The following is a 17,157-nucleotide window of genomic DNA, read 5'->3' as shown; positions in this document are numbered from 1 at the left end:
ATCTCTTCATCTTCTGTGGAAATACCGTCATCTTTCCCACTGCAAAATTACTTCTCAGTCAGACTGAGTGAAAAACACACTTCCAATAGAAGAGGAAGTTTGCAGAACTGGGAATAAAAAAAACACCTTTATCTTCCTGAATTTATGGCAGTTACTCATTATGCACCCAGGAATCAGAAAATTTTAAGAAGAGGAGCAATTTGTCTGAAACCATGACCCAGATAGAGGGTGGTTTCAGATTTTGCAACACGTTGACAATGTCAGCCACTGACCCTTGTTCCCTTTAGAGCTCTTTTATGGCTTCAAGCAACAGATAAATGCAAAGGAGTCATGAGTCAGCTTGTCTATTTGGCAGCTTAGAGCCTACCTACCTGCAGTCAGGTAGATAGGTTTTAGGTTGACACTGATCAGACTAGATCAGTTCCCTTAAGTCAGTCTCAATATTGAAAAGCTTTTACTATGTATTCCTTACACTTAGATTGGAAAAGTGGTGGATAACCAGTCATCCTTATGGGGCAATGAGAAATTAAAATTACAAGCTTATAATAAAAGATAATGAATCTGAAGTCACCTGGTTTGACAATTGTCCTACCTCAAACATGGCATGCAAGTAGCTGTAGGCCAAAGTTCACTACAGGATGGTGCTCTAAATGCAGACATGCATATAACACTCAGAATAAACAGGCGAATGGCACAGCACATGATAAACAACAGTCCATCTATGGGTTGAAGCTGGAGTCAATAATTATCTGCCCTTGGGCCTCATTTATCTACTGAAACGTTAGCAGATTAACAAGACCAAGACATCTACCTATAGAAAATTTAACACTTGAAAATGTTTCTACCTACCAAAAGCACCATAGAGCATCAAGTCAAGAAAAAACATTTGGACCAAGAGACGTGTGCAACATAGGTTTATTGTCAAACTGGTTATTAAGACATGAACTTGATTAATGCCATATCATATCTTAGACTCTGCTGTAGTAAAGTGCAGATTCATTCATTCATCAAGTTGAACTGTCAGGTTTAAAAGACTAAAATATGAAACCATGAATTATGAAGCCCTTTTTCAACCCACACATCTAAAGCTAATGTGCAAACAACAATTCACAAGCTTTGCGATTCTGTATGTCACAGCAGCTTCCCACTCATTTGTCTTCAGCTGTCGTACAACTTGACAACTGTTTTACAAAAAAGCAGAACTGCCCCAGCTGGAGTCTAGTTTTTCTGCAGTGATTTGGCCAGTGGATATATTGCTGCTGCACATGCACAGTGTTTCAATGTTGATGATATACTCAGATTTTGCTTTTTGATCGTAACTGTTGAACACTGGCATTTAAAAGCAGGCCGTGTATGAAAGTTAAGGGTAGATCAGTGTACACATTTGGCCGCTGTGGTATCTAGTGTCACCTCACCAAACTCTTCCATCTCCGTAAGCCTGGGAGGGGAGGGAGAAGGGAGACAAAAATAAAACACTGCATACACAAACCACACTGCGTGGGACTCACAATCTTTCACACATACAAACATACACAGTCGCTCCAATTCATCCACGTCTCTTTCAATCAATACAAGGATTTTTCAGCCCATGATCTCTGACAGAAGTGAAGGGATACTGAAGGAAACAGTAGCAATGAAGTAAACAACCAAAAAAAAAAGGATATTGAAGGATATTGCACAGACAAGTGCCGGCACAGAATACAACAGTCCTTCTTTCCAACAGCATAGCCTGTGCATAGGAAGAATAAAGCACTTATGGTGTTTGCAGACATTAACCCTTCTTGTAAAGCTTTGTTATGTGCTGAAGTTGGAAAGAGAAATGAGACTAGAATCCACACCACTTGGCAGATATCCAGATTTGCATGACAATAACTAGATGTTTAGTAAAAGTACAAAAAGAAGAGTGACCTAATAATGACTGAGGAAGGGTCCATGACTGTTGGCAACAGTGATGGGACCAACAAAAATAACCTGAAGTCCCAGCATATGTAGAAATGCCTCAATCATTACTGACAAGAAAGAAGCAGGCAAAGTTGAGGCGGGGTTGGAGCCAGCATGGAGAAAAATCTCTCAAGTTTCATTCAATAAATAGCATAGCAGAATATGCAAAAAAGAAAAAACAAATATTTTCTAATGCAAAAATACATAAACCCCTTGCGCAGTTCATGCAGAGGTACAACTGTGTTTGACTGTGTTGCAATTAACTCTTCACCCCCCCCATAGGTCGGGCCGAGACCAGTCAGAGCCGTTGCTCCAGGAAAGGGCAGCAGAAGAAAATGATGACTCCTTTCCTCACTTTACTCTGACTGCCTTTCAGTTTGTCCTGGTTAAATGTTTCTGTTGCTGTGAACCCTTGCGTTCAAATGCTCCAGAAGTTTATATTTGCTAACCTAACACAAAATCTTGTCTTTCAGCTCCTAAAACTTTTCGAGGATCAGGCAGTGAGCTCTGGCGACCCACAATGTGTTCGGTCCACTTAATATGATCACATCCTTTCCTCTTTTTATCCATCCATTTTCCTCCCCATCTTCAAACATTATCTGTGAAGCAGGACAAAGGCCTCTAGTTTCTCAGGTATGTTTCCCCTGTAGTCGAGGCTGTGCTTGATGATGACCCTGGCAGCTAGGCACTGCAGGGTGGTGTGGTTGATGGGCTGAATGACGTTTCTAGACAGCTCCTTCTCGTCCAGGAGGTCACAGGCCGTTTGCTGAAAGGCGTTGGTGCTGTCAAAATGAGTCCCACAAGAAATCAGCAAATTCATGATGTCTGGGTGACCATTGGATGCAGCGATGTGAAGAGGGCTGGTGGATTGGAAAAGATGATAGGTTTATTATATTTAACCTGCATTGATACAAAGTTTTTGTTTTGGGGTTGCCAGAATTTTATTTTAAAAATTATATACAGTGTGTGTGTATATATTTATATGTATATATAAAAGGATAAATTCTAAACCTTTAATGCCCTACTGTTGTTTTTATCAACAGACTTAATGCTACAAATTAAAACCAATACAGTGGAACAATAGCAAATACAAGAAGAAGGTGAAGATGGAACTAGAAAAGGTATAAACCTGTTATCATCTTCATCACGGCTGTTCACATCTGCCCCACACTCAAGAAGGATGGAAGCAACTGTGAGAGAGGGGAACTTGCAGACGGGGTAGCGGCCAACGCAGGTGGTGTTGCGGTCGACGGCGAGGTGTAGAGGACTATAGCCGTTCTTACCACACGGCTGGAGCTTCAGGAATCTGGAATGGAGTCAACACCACAGTAAGGATTAAAGAGTCATTAAAAAAGTGATTAGCAAGTTAAATTCAAAAACTGCCTTTGACAAGAGGTAGAATGCAAATTTATGTTAGACTCATTTGCTGGGCTTGCACTAGGAGGTAGTATGACTAAGCCACTGTGGCTCAGTGTAAAAGAATCGAGTAAGCCACAAAAAGCCACATTCTGTGTCCAAGACAGCGGCACAATGCACCGCTGCAACAAGCACCCCTTGTCGCGGAGGGAAATTTTTTTAGAAAAGGGGTTGTTTTCCTGCATTTTGGTGAATTCTGAGGGCAAAATCTTCTGTTCAGTTTACCCACAAAAATACACTAAAGTCAACAGTTCAAGCTTAACCATCTTTATTTCTATCCTACTTTATGCAGGTATAAATGTGAGATTCAACAATTGAAAACTTGCATTCACTATGTGAAGATTCAGTCATACAAAATAATACTCAGTGTTTACTTGTAAGTTTTACTTGGACTACAAGACATTTTAACTTTGACTTAAACACTTTGATTTCAACGATTTTGAAATCAAAGTGTCATAGTTTAGTTTTTTTTTTTTAAATTCAATAATGTGATTTTTCATTTCAATTTAAAAAGGCATGAAAAATAATTAATTACAAATCCTGTAATTACATTAATTTTTTAATCGCCTGACAGCACTACTGTGGACATTTTAAAAGAATTTAAGTTAGACATGGTGTTGCTACACAATGATGACAGTGAACCCACCTATAGATAGTTTCCTTCTTAAAGTGGTCCTGCTCTGCGGTACACGGAACCTTCTCCAAAAGACAAATGAGATGAAGAATGATGGACAGGGCCTTGGTGAGCTGGGCAGGGTCTGGAGGCATTGGCCCGCTTTCTGTAACCGCCCTCTCGATTTCCAACACACTTTTGGAAAGGATCCCCATCAAGTCCTCAAATGACACAGATGTCCCCAGAAGCCCCTTGGCCCTGTCCTGCAGCATGAAGGAGAAGAGCTCAGCGAACGACAGCAGACTTGAAGCAGTCATGGGACTGAGAGGGTCCAGGTTTCTCTGCTGCATGTCCAAAGCATACTTCCACAGATTGATACAGCGCTCAAAGTTCCCTGAGTCCGCATAGACAGCACCCCTGTAACGGATGTAGTATGAAGTGTCTGGATGTTGTGGTCCGAGGATCCTCTCACGAATAAGTAGTGCCTGCATGCGCATTTCATCTGGGTCTGATATCAGCCCGTCCAGTTCTTCTCCGTTTGTTACCTTGGAAGAGGATTTTGAGGACAAGAATGGAGGGTTTCAGTAGAATGTAATGGAGTCTTTTCAAAATCAAAGAAGTTCCAAATCTGACACTAATTCCACCAGTAAACATAAATCCAGAATATATCTACATATATATCTACATCCTGTTTCTTTCCTCCTGTAATATGTTTGTACGGACAAAAAAAAAAGTCAACTCTCAATCCATATCTCCAAAGGAAAGACTATAATCTGACTGGTCAAGTTTTCCTGTTCAATATTTTTTTAATGAGAAACATCACATGTGAACTATACCAAAATAAACCAAATGTGCAGTAATAAAACCTACAGAGTATTCAATGTGATTCAGAGTCACCCTGGTCTAACGAGAGCAGGAAAAACAGGCTCAAATGAATACTCACTTCCCTGGCATAGTCATATGCCATGATCAGCTGCTTGGGTTCTGGTTTATGGACAATGTTGTTACTGTCCATGTACCTGAGGTCCATGGCCCTCTTCCAGTATTTCAAAGCTCCAAGTAGATCTCTCTTCTTGTCCACAAACGTGGCTCCCAGGAGCTCCAGAGCATCGATGCGTTCCGTGTGGCTAGTCTACACATGAGAAGATGTACGTTTACTTTAGATAAAAGCCTATTAGCCTAATTCACAATTTTTTTCTGTCCAACTATTCTACTGTCAAAAGCCCTCACCTGTTGGTGCATTGTGAGGTCATCTACGATGTTAGTGTGGCCTGTGACACTGGCAGAGAGCAGGGGTGTCATGCCGTAGCCATCCTGCTCCATGGATGCTCCAAATTGGAGTAACATCCTCATAATCTCCAGACTGCCCGACTCTGCACAGTCATGAAGTGCTGTGTTGCCTGTTAACAGAAAGGGCCGTTAGAAACTTGTAAGTTGTGTCAAAACTAAAGACTAACATCGTAGACTGTATATAACAATGAAGTTATTATACATTCAAACTGAAATTTCTTTCTACATTGAGAGCCAGCTAGTTATGAGCGACAGAAGTCAGCTGTTTCCCCACCACCCGCTCCTTTCTCTGGCTGTTTATTTAAAAACGGCTGCAGATCAGATGATACCAAGATTAGGGTTAGTGCGGATGCTGCCATCAAGTTCTTACATGCTCACTCCCACCCCAGGATTACGCATTCAGGTGCAACTCAGGTCATGCCAACTATAGTTGCAGTGTAGCAGACGCTTTCCATTAGGGAATGCCAGGTCAGCTACAGCAAGATAAATACACTATACAATGAACTCTAAGATTTTACGTCTTCTCAAAATCAATTCACATCCTAGCATATATTATCTACTACGTGGGCAATAAGAAAATCAAGAGAAAAAATATTCTTTTCACAGGGTAACGATAAGGTAAGACAGTTTGTCTGGTCTCTGGACAGTAAAGAAAATTACTATCATGGCTTTCTTTTTCAAAATGGCATCACATCTAAATGGCTTTAACATTAGGCTACTGTGTGACAACTGTAGCCTGAACTACTGTGTGACATTTGTTAGCAGTTAGAGCCTTCAAACGTGGATCTCCAAGACAACCGTACAAAGTTTCCAGTAATGAATCAAAATTCAAGGTGAGAGATTCCCTCTTAGGTTGAGTTCACACAACTCAACTGAGTAGGAACTTCTGTGATCCTTTTGACAACTTCAACCTGCAGAGCAGCTACTTCTTTTCATCAAAGCACTACTAATGCAATTTCTCAAGCTAAGTGACTCGAAATAATGCAGCTCTAACTGCAAGACCACTGACATTTTCTGTTGATTACGGATGACGCAAGAATACTTTGTGCATCAACAGAGCACTGTGACTGAAACATACGGTGTCATATGGGGCTGCGGCAGAATGAAGGTAGCAAGCTGGCTACTCAAAAAATAATTACAAAAAGAAGCATCTAAAACACAAAGGATGATGATAATGACATATCTCCATAGGAGATCTACTTCTCATCCCAAGACACCTCATGTGAAATCAATTTCAAAAGGGATGAGACTGACATTTCAAACAAGTAGGCATATTAAAAAACTATGATTCAAAAAGGGGTAAAATATATATACTGCAAATGAAAAGAGACATTTGAAAAAATGTCACTGAACAAGTGCTGCAGAGGATCAAGGCTGGACAGTAGAAGCGACAAGGCAAACCTGAGGCAGTGTTTCCTCTACATCAGGGGTGCTCACACTTTTTGAGCATGCGAGCAACTTATTACAATGACCGATTCAAAAAAGTTTACCTACCGCAAATATGAAAATCATTTATTCATTAATATACTGGCAATTCATTATGTGTATAACGTATTAAGATGTACCTTGCAAAACTGCATGAGCCCATATGGCCCAACACAGCCAACCATGTACATTTTTTAAAATCATTTTCCAAATTGACTGATGACTTGCACTGAATGTAATCAGACATTGAAAGCAGTTGTAAAACTCAGACTATCGTCAATCTGCTCTTCGGGATTATTTAAGTATCTATCTATCTATCTATCTATCTATCTATCTATCTATCTATCTATCTGTGTTGCGTGTACTTCCCTTGCGTCTCCAGGTTCTGGAACTTTGCCAAAACCATGGTGCTGCAGCTTTGAGGAGACATGTTACATTTTTTGTTTGAAAGCTTTAAACACTTACTAACTTTTCAATGAACATCTCTTTTACCATCTCTCCATCTTGCAATGACTCCTGATCTTAACCATAGCTTCTGCTATGGAAATGAAATGAACAAGTAGTTTTACAAAATGTGTAGAAAATGCATTATGCCTTAGCTTGTCTGAGTAACAAACTCACTTTTGCTCACAAAACAAGTTAGTCCAGGAATTCATGTACAGTAATCCTTTCTGCAGCAAAGGATTAGTCTAGAAACTCACTATGTGCCTGTAAAGAGAATCTAAGCTTCCTTTAAAAAGTCCTAAAATAAGTATTTCGGGGGCAGAAATAAATTATAACAAGGCAGTCAAGAGACTGCAACATCCCACGACTTACCCTGACCAACTTCCAGGGTAGGTCAGCGTATCCTGACAGCAGTACCTGACATGTGCATAGCTTTGACCATTCAGGGTAGGTCAAACCTATGCACTAGCTTTGACCATTCAGGGTAGGTCAAACCTATGCACTAGCTTTGACCATTCAGGGTAGGTCAAACCTATGCACTAGCTTTGGCCATAGATTCAAAGCTAGTGCATAGGTAGATCAAAGCACTAGCTTTGATCTATGGTCTTACACTGGCCTTCTCCCTTGTCTTTCCTATTTTGTCCAGTTCCTTAGTGTACAAAAGTTGAAATTTGACCTTTTTTCTCAAGATCATCATCTCATTTTCATCCCCTTTGCTGCCCGAGTAATGTGGGTTTTTTTCATCTTTCTATCTGCAACTGTTGCGAAGATACTTGGTGGACTAACGAATGGACGAACACACGAACACTGACAATTACAATACATCACTGCTTTGAAGCGGGATGCAATTGAGACAAAAATTTTAAAACATCCATAACTAACTTTTAGTTCCAGTCTAATCACCTGAGATTAAGAAAAGCTGAGTTTTTGATACTTTGCAATGAGCCTTTTCTATTTACAGAAGGAGAGGCTCTTCTGCCAAGACTCATTATGTACTTCATGTTTTTAGCTTTGTTTTTTGTTTCATCCATCCTGTGCAAACAAAACTGGCCCTGAGGACAATGTCTTGTCTTTTTAGCAATCACTGGATGGGAAGTTGGAATGAGGGATGCTGTGTTGGCTGCAATTTTCAACACCACTAGAGGTAGTGACAACAGCATAATTTCAGAAAATCTCTACCAGGCAGCTATGACACAGGTCCATCCATTGGTTAACCTCTAGCCAACAAGCTAGAGGTTAACCATTTAAGGCCGCTCACTAAGAGGTTTTATACCGAAGGAGGACAGCACACCACAGCTAGTAGTTTGTTTTTTTTACGTTCAGGCGGATGTGATGGTTTTACTGTGACATGATAATTTTTTTGTCTTACTCCATCAGCACAATATTTTTGAAATTTTGCTGCGTCATAGTGAGTATCACACTTCATTCCTGTTTGTTTAGCTCTTATGGACAACACAGGGCAGATAAGAGGGGGGCGTGTACGGTAATAGTTCTTATTGAACTGTCACACCTGCAGCAGTCAGGCTTGTTACAAACAAGCACTTTCACTTATTGGCGCACTACAACAAATGGCCTCCTGGGACCACTGCTCTTATACAACAGTGGTCCCAACCACCTGGGCCGGTACAGGTCCGTGGGTCAGTTGGTACCGGGCTGCACAAAAAGAACACATAACTTCCATTACATTATACATTATGTAATTCTGAACGATTTTTTTGTTTTGGAAGTTTACCAGATATAGTATACGAGTCACTCTTGACACATTCAAAATGCTTGCCTTGGTCACATGACAGCCTTCTAAGAGGGGCCACTCTGGCTGGTAACACCAAATACATTACATACTGCTAAATTAAAATTCCCAAGCTAGCAAAGCAAACCAAAAACAAATGTTGGCGCAATGTTACTAGGACGCTGCTAATAAAGTTGCATACACATTGGTTTCAGTTATTGCTATATTTAGGGGGGGAAAAAAGTTTTTATGATGTTTGTATCATTACTTGTTTTTTTTTTTTTAAATCTTCCACACCTTAAAGACCAATCCATGAAAATATTGTGTGACGTCAAAACAGCTTGTGGCGCAAAAAAGGCTGGGGACCAGTGTTGTACAGAAGTGTCTTTGCTTTGTCTTAATATCTTTATGAAATCAATGACGCATCACCTTCACATTCATTGAAAGGTGAGTTGTAGAGTCAAGTAAAAAGAAAAAAATCAGCAGCAATGTCAAGGCAATGAAGAATGAAAATTGTTGTAGGTGGACACTCAAACGACAAAAGTAAACCATGTATGTGCCTGCTTTTAGGTTGACGCTCATTAATACAGGAGTCACATGTATCTGCATAATCTGAATGTGTGACAAAACCCTTAAGAGTTCTAGTGGTTTGAACAAATTTTTACAATTTTATACCATCCACACTGGTCACTTCAATTAAAAATAACAATTGTGAATTTCAACTAACCCCTGACCATGTACTACATGCATTGTTTTGTTCACCTGCCAAACAAATTCTCATGTTGACATGTAAATTTAAATAAATCTAATCAGTACATTTTTCCAGGGATCCCATCATTTTACGTGTTATTTGCAACAGAATGCATTACAAGCACAATAGTAGACCAAAAATGTAGGCAAGGGTAACACTACACACACAATTTTGATTAACCATTTACAAATTCAAGCTTCAGCAACATATCTTGTGATTTTTGCAATAATATCCCGGGTGACACTGGGAGGTTAGTGACAAATTGTTCACAGTGATAGACAACCCCAAATAAGGAGAGCTGCAGCAATGAGGACTGATAAAAACTTGTTAATCCATTGATATACGAGAAGACACTTTCGTCAAAGCTCTGGGGTTCCCTTCTAGGCACCTGTCCAAGAATCACCAAAAACATGAAGGTTGATTATACAGTATATGCGGAGTCATATTGTGTTATCAGATATGGACCATTAAAAAACACTTCTGAAAAGCAGAAGACAATTTATTTTTTGGGGATGTGGAATAAGATATTTTAAAAAAAACAACAATATCCTAAAACACAATGAACACGAATCACACCCACAAGAATCAATGTCGGCTGACACGAAGCTTTCCATTACCTTCTTTTGAGTCATTTCAGAAGGAACAAACAACACTGTGACGATTTTCAAATACCACTCTCTAAATATGGAAACATCGGGCGTGTTCCTCTGGGATTATTAAAGTATGTATGCACGTATGTGTAATCTAGATGATCTTTAATTTAACATCTCAAGACTGTCAGTTTCAGACTGATCTCATTTGGTTGTTGCTGATACTCACCTTTTACACTTTTTCTGTTCACATCTGCGCCTTTCTCTAGCAAGTACTGCGCTATGTCCTTGTGTCCCTTGTAGCAGGAAATCATTAGACAAGTGTGTCCATGTCTGTTGGCCACCTCCAGGTCAGCTTTGTGCTCCACCAGGTATTTCACGATGTCCAAGTGTCCATCAAAGCAGGCTGCCCTCAGCGGGGTGGAGTTGGTCAGGGTGGTGCTGTTGACAGCAGCTCCGTGGCCCAGCAGGGACTGGACCACCTTCAGGTGACCCGCTGCTGAAGCGGCCCAAAGAGGGGGAGCTCCTTCGATGGTCTCCCCGTCAAAGTTCACCGACCCACCGACCTCCACGGAGGCGCTGCAGCACTCCAGCAGGTACTCTACTAGGTCCAAGTGGCCGTACCGGGAGGCCATCAGCAGCGGGGTGGCCCCGTTAGTCTTCTCGCCCATTAACTTGGTCACCTCGTTTCCATCTTTGTTCTCCAGCAGTTTCTGAAGCAGGCGGAGTTTGCCGTCCCTGGCTGCGTTAAAAACTGCGGTTTTTAAATCCATTACCAATATTTGGTTTCACTGTATCCCAAAAAACAAAAAAAAAAGGGGGCAATGATGTCCACTATAATTTGAAGTCAAACCTTCAGGGTACTGTGGATGAGCAGAGCTCGGATGCCTTTGTTTACAACAAGCACCGAAATACTAGCTTATGGTAAACAAGTAAGCATCTTTGTAAAACGCCAACAGTAATTCGTAATTTTCTATAATCCGCATTTTTAAAAATACATCGCCTACTTGATGTGTGAATATCGGTATCTATTAATAACCCAGTGGTTTGAGTCGCCCCTTGGTCCAATAATACATTTGTTGCCGAGTTAGCAAGGCGGCTCAACTTCCTCGACCAGTTTAGCTAACCGACTAGCTCCGCTTAGCTTACTTGATACCTCTATTTATCGTCCAACTGGTACTTATCCACGAACATTTCTTCCCCTCCAAGAAGCGCTCTCCTTTTACGTCCAGGTCCTGTGCTTGACATTATTCCACAACATTCTCTTGAGACGTGATTTGTGTTTGCGTTCAAAGGGCCGAAGCGTACAAATTCACCCCCGGCCGTGACGCGCTTACGCTAGTTTAGCCAGAGAAAGACATCCAGTGTCTTCTGCGGCCAAACGAGAAGTGGCTAAACCCTGAATCAGAAGCGCTTTTCCTCCACAAACACACGTCTAGAAAACAAAAAACGAAAAAAGGAACACCCGAAAGAGCGAAAACGATCGTCCAAACAGTCGCTCAGAAAATTGACACAGTAATTTCGGCAACGGGGGAGATCATTTGGGAAGGTTATCCACCCACGGATCGACCGGATGATCACGACTCAGCTTCTGACAAATCGCAAACCCATCGCAGTCTTATTTTCTCTAACAAAAATGATTGACGCATAGACGACCAATCAGAGACTTGCTTGACAGTCTACGTAGCCAATTGAAAACCATCAAAAAGATAACGTTGCTTCCTACATCTCTGGGACTTTATGAAACAAAAAGTACAATAGATGCTGAAATAAACGCCCAAACTGTGATAAATGACTTCATATGTCTGTCAGGTTAAAGGATATGGTAAAATACTGACTGGATCTAAAATACGCTGTCATGGCCTTGACTATGTCACTCCCTATAGGAAGTGTCAAGAATAACAACAGACAACCAAAGGGATTAATGAGTTCACCACATCTTTTATTCAACCATCCCAAGAACTTGACAAGTTCCCTGTATGCCTTAGAGCAGAATTTGTGTCCAAAATCGCCCTGTCAGTGCACAAACTGAAAAGTTGACAATATATCACAAGTGACAATGGACATAATGAGGGCCAAGCTTAACATAAGAACCTATTCAGAACTAATGGCATTTACAATGGATCATCTAGTTGTTTTCCATGTTTCTACAATCAAGTGAATACAACCTATGAAGTCAGAGAAACATGTTGGATTTCTTCAGTAAATTTTGTGCAAAAAAAACAACAAAAAAGTAATTTTACCCAAACACTCATAACATTTGTGATCTGATTGGTTTCATGCATTGATGTTGTGAAATGAGAAACTTCTATGGATGAACTAATGATACAATCCCTGGGTATCCTGTGTTTCAAGCACATCTGTTTAAGTAATTTATGGAGAGATCAATGATAAAAGAATGCCCCACAAACATTCTTGTGATTCCCAGCTTATGTCAAATCAGGTTGACCTAAGCCTATATACAGTATGTTTGCCTGCATGTAGTGCTTCCTTAATATAACATGCATGACACCCCCCCCCAAAAAAAAATCAGTTATGCTAATTTGAATTTGGAGGAAAGGAGACATATATTAGACATAAATTAATCATTCTTGCTCATTTGAATAGTCAATAAGACAGAATTTCAAATTACAATTGAAAATTACATGTTTTTAAAGCAATGATTTCCCAAACAAAACACATCACAAGGATATATAAAACCAAAAGGACAAAGTTATTCCACAAGATAAATAAGTTGTTACACTTCAAACAACAAAGGCAGAATCAGATAACACAATCACTGACCGACTAGTTGGTGCAATTGCAACTGCTGGAATTGCCCCTCAACACACAAAATGTGAAAATTTTAAACAATAAAATGTTGTTTTTTTTAAGTTACACAGATGGAATAAGTTTCCCCTATCCACAATTGTCTGATATTTAAAAGTGTAGTGAAATTGTAGTTTACCCCAGTTTTTAAACGGAATAAAACTGACCTATCATAGGAATTGGCTGCTATCATTAAAAGGAGCTCATCTATAAATGAGATACAGACCACGTCGAACTGTTATTACATTTGATGATGTCTTATAGTCTGGCACACCATTCTGAAATGGCCAAAACCATAAAATCAAACAAATCTATTGTTTCTCCTTCAATACAGTGAGGTTTAGTAACTACTAAAAATTAAGAATTTTCCTATCTCTGTACTTTTCCTTGCCAGTGAGATTTAAGAAGACAATGATCCCTAAATTACATCAATATTTAGTTCCAACTTCAACTACCTTGGCTATTTCAGTGCACACTTTGGGCTGTAGGTGGATATGATCGAGGGAAAAGGGTATGAGATGACAGGGGGGGAGTAAAGTACAATGAGAACACAATTAAAAATTTTTAAGAACTCAAGAGTTTACTTTGTCTATATAATCAGTTGTTTGAACTGTCTCCAAAGCAGTCACTGCAGTTACAAGCATCACAAGCAAGGCATTCTGGAGATTCTCTCTTGAAACCCTCCAAAACATTTTAAACACGTTTTTTGCTCAAGACATATGTGCATACGGTTTGTGAAAATACCAGTGCTGAATGAGGACTATATATTATATATTGAATTGCAAGATCTGACAGATTGCTATGATACAATTTCACATTAGCACTGATATTCTGACTCACTCTAAGCACAAAATCCAAGGTAGGGACAAATAAAGTGTTGGGTCAGACGGGGTTACGATCCAACCCGTGTTGTTGTGGTCTTCCTGTCTGAGAAAAAGCTTCTCAGCAGGACCACCTGACTGATGCTGACCACCAGAAGGATAATGGCTTCTCCAATTGACCAGAAGGCAACACGGGTGTTGAGGTCCTCTGCCCTACTGCGTCCCTGGGCCTCACGGAGGCGAAAGTGTGTCTGGTAGTCAATGACTGACTTCAAAGCCTCATGGATGGACACACAGGCTGACTCCATCTGCAAATTACATTAAAAAGAGGGAAAGACCATTGTCAGATGGTTTCACTATTATTGCAAATAAACCAAATATTATTTTAGCATACACATGAGAGATCGCAACTAGAGAGGGAAAGAAATAAAAAGTTCAATCTATGCCTAAGGGGCAGCACTGTAGCGCGGTTCCGGGTTCGCATCCTGCTCTGGGTAGACTTTGCATGTTCTCCTCGTGTCGGTGTGGGTTCTCTCCAGGCTCTCTGGCTTCCTCCAATCCTCCAAAAACATGCACTTCAGGCAAATTGGCCGGTATGAAATTGGCCGTGTGTGTATGCGTGTTTGTATGTCCTTCTTCATGTGGCTCCACAATGTCCTGGCGTTCTACCCAGAGTATCCCCGGCCTCATGCTCCCAGTCGGCTGGGATAGGCTCCAGCACCCCGTGACGGTGGACAAAAGCGGGTATAGTAGATGAATGAATCTTTGCCTCCTCTTTGGTAGACACAAACTGCTGGCAATATACTATTATAATGTGGTCTTCTTGTTTGACTTCAGACTTTAAATAAAACCTATAAATCCTAATTGCACTAATATCACCTGCAAACTGCTGAAAGTACATTATCTCATATTAAACCACACGCTGTAATTTTTTTCTGATGGTTTTTGTGAGGGGCCCTAAAGTTAAATCCATTTTATGTAGCAAAGCTATGTACTTCTGTGTTAGACCAAAAAGTATACAGGAATCAAAATGCCATCTGTACCTGGTTTTGGCAAGGAGGTGTGATGTAAACATTCTAATAATGCAAAGAAGTACCAAAAGTCATTAAAGAATTTTAGCTTCCAAGTCTGAACAAGCTAAGTGGTGGAAATAAAAGACAATAAGCCATTATTCAAACACAAACCAAATACAATGTTGTCATGGTTTCAGTGACATCTGTCACTGATGTTTTGGCCAGACCATGATCTCACACTATTTATATAGGCCATGTCAACACTAAACTGGTTGGAACAACACTTACCTGGGTGAGAGCAGTGACTCTGTTCTCATTAGGGAAGAGTGGAGGGTCATCGCCAACCTGGAAGTCAAAATAAACAGTCTTGTGTGTGAAAGTGGAGAATTCATTGCTGAAGCAGAACTTGTAGGTGCCATTCTTGGCTGCCGTGAAGGTAAAGCTGTCATATTGCTTCTTCATTTCCTTGTAAAGTGTGATGCCATCTGGGTCTTCCAAACGACAGTCTACATCATAATGACCACCGGTCACCACCTAGGAAAACATTAGGACAGGACAACACATCAATTGTAGATATTTAGGGCAATGAGTTTATTTTTCAGTGCTTCTAGAAAGTTTCCCATACATTCATTAGCGTGTATTGGCCGTTCAGTTGTTTCTTTGAAGGCAGATGTTGCTTTCTAGCAGGCATTGCACACTTTGCTTAAACCATTACAAATTGTACATTCTAAAATTGTATTGGATCGTATTAAGGCATCATTTTGTGCGGAAAAATTGCCCGCCTACCTGAAACTCCAGTGTACACTTTGTGCCGATGATGATGTCCTCGTAGAAACACTGTTTGGCGTTATCCGGTAGCTCAAACGTTAGCTCAGAGCCCAGTACCCATCCACAGAGAAGCTGGGCCCACAGCACCTGCAACAGCACTCGAAAGGATCCGTACATCCTGAAGATCGAAACCCAAGCTTCAAAATAAAAACCCGAGAAGACCTGCCAAGACAAATATTCACATACATCAACATGAAATTAATATCTAGACTGGAAAAGAATTTTTTTTTAAAAATGGTGACGACGCAGACCCGGACATAGACATTAGTGACAAGTTGTTAGCTTAAAATGGCTAGTCGGCTGGCCTTTGTTTGAGACGCAGAAAGACAAATTTCTTTGTTTTACATTTTCCTACATGTAACGTATTCGTGTTTATTAAACATCTTATAGTCATTGAAATTCAGTAAACTGAAATATTGATATTGCTGAAGTGAGTATTTCTTTCAATCATTATTAGCTACTTACCACGCAGCGTTCGTCCGGATAGCACTAAGAAACGTATTGCAAACGTGAAACGGCATTGGCTGTCATCCGTTAAAGCCCGCCTTTTGCTCTTTTTTTATTGGTCAAATATAATAGGAAGGGACGTTTGATATCACGTGACCCACGACGTCATACTCTTCCCGAGTATGTGGCCGTAGAATCCTTCCTCAATACTGTATACTCTTACGTGGCTGCTTTTGAACAGTAGGTGGTGACATATTTTATTCTCATTTGAAAATGTTGTGTTCGGTAGTTGGCAAAACAAAATGCCACACAATTACTTAAAGTCTGAACTAACAAAATTCTTCAAATATTAGCTTTAAAACTTTCATTTGTGATCTTTGTCAAATGAATAATCAATACACAGTATCTATCTATCTATCTATCTATCTATCTATCTATCTATCTCTGTGGCAAATTATCCAAACCAACAAACTAACTGATATGGATAAAGGTCAAACTGAAGTAGTTGGTCACAGCAGTGGACTACTTTTTCTAAGGTGGACTGGATGTGTTTTCCATGAAAACCCACATTTTCTCTGCCATTTTCTGTATGGAGTCTATACAGGCTGACACCCTCACGACTGTTCAGATGTATTTCAGCTTTCTGTTGTGTATGAGATACCAATGAGATACCAGCAAGCCAACTGCAATAATAGAGGTTGCTGGACTAATACAACTGAATGTCCAAAACATTCCTGAGCAAATCGTATAATTGCAATCAGAGGAACAGAAGAAGAATACATCATAAGTCACACAAGCACCTAGTTGTGCAAATCCTTGGGGAAACCCTTTAGTTTATACACATGCCCTGGGAACTGTTGGGAGGTCCGGTGCCTCAAGGGCCCCTCGGCAGTTCCCAGGAGGTCATCCTCTTCAGACATCAGTCGTTACTCCATACCGTGGTTCATGCTGGTTTTGAAATAGGTCCCAAAAACACATCCCAATGGAATTGAGCTACTACCACAAATTGCAGACCCTTCCTACACTGAGCATTGTAGAAAT

The 17,157-nt window shown here is 40.4% G+C and overlaps 2 protein-coding genes across 2 annotated transcripts; both read right to left on the bottom strand.

Annotated features, from left to right (window-relative positions):
• Window positions 1–899: 899 nt before the first annotated feature.
• On the bottom strand, window positions 900–11,774 carry fem1c (fem-1 homolog c). Its single transcript, XM_068311411.1, has 6 exons — window positions 10,429–11,774; window positions 5,201–5,370; window positions 4,914–5,102; window positions 4,004–4,515; window positions 3,071–3,247; window positions 900–2,801 (listed from the first exon to the last, which is right to left on the bottom strand). The coding sequence occupies exons 1-6, from the start codon at window positions 10,970–10,972 to the stop codon at window positions 2,537–2,539; spliced, it is 1,857 nt and encodes a 618-aa protein (XP_068167512.1). The 5' UTR covers window positions 10,973–11,774; the 3' UTR covers window positions 900–2,536.
• A 352-nt stretch (window positions 11,775–12,126) lies between these two features.
• Window positions 12,127–16,170, bottom strand: tmed7 (transmembrane p24 trafficking protein 7). The gene is made up of 4 exons (XM_068310386.1): window positions 16,135–16,170; window positions 15,628–15,831; window positions 15,130–15,375; window positions 12,127–14,136 (listed from the first exon to the last, which is right to left on the bottom strand). Exons 2-4 carry the CDS (start codon window positions 15,784–15,786, stop codon window positions 13,900–13,902), a joined length of 642 nt encoding a protein of 213 aa, XP_068166487.1. The 5' UTR covers window positions 15,787–15,831; window positions 16,135–16,170; the 3' UTR covers window positions 12,127–13,899.
• Window positions 16,171–17,157: the final 987 nt, after the last annotated feature.

Source organism: Antennarius striatus, chromosome 3 (assembly GCF_040054535.1).
Source record: "Antennarius striatus isolate MH-2024 chromosome 3, ASM4005453v1, whole genome shotgun sequence".
Taxonomy (NCBI): Eukaryota; Metazoa; Chordata; class Actinopteri; order Lophiiformes; family Antennariidae; genus Antennarius; species Antennarius striatus.
The sequence above is the reverse complement of the archived record's forward strand: the minus strand, read 5'-3'. Positions and strand labels throughout refer to the sequence as shown.

Bases quoted from the DNA above. Each gene is read 5' to 3' on its own strand.
- fem1c (XM_068311411.1), bottom strand. From the start codon at position 10,972: ATGGATTTAAAAACCGCAGTTTTTAACGCAGCCAGGGACGGCAAACTC. The intron at 5,103-5,200 runs GTGAGGGCTTTT...TCTCATGTGTAG, and splicing joins ACCTCACAATGCACCAACAG to ACTAGCCACACGGAACGCAT. The intron at 3,248-4,003 runs GTGGGTTCACTG...ACTCCATTCCAG, and splicing joins AAGAAGGAAACTATCTATAG to ATTCCTGAAGCTCCAGCCGT.
- tmed7 (XM_068310386.1), bottom strand. From the start codon at position 15,786: ATGTACGGATCCTTTCGAGTGCTGTTGCAGGTGCTGTGGGCCCAGCTT. The intron at 15,376-15,627 runs GTAGGCGGGCAA...ATGTTTTCCTAG, and splicing joins AGTGTACACTGGAGTTTCAG to GTGGTGACCGGTGGTCATTA. The intron at 14,137-15,129 runs GTAAGTGTTGTT...TGTAATTTGCAG, and splicing joins GAGTCACTGCTCTCACCCAG to ATGGAGTCAGCCTGTGTGTC.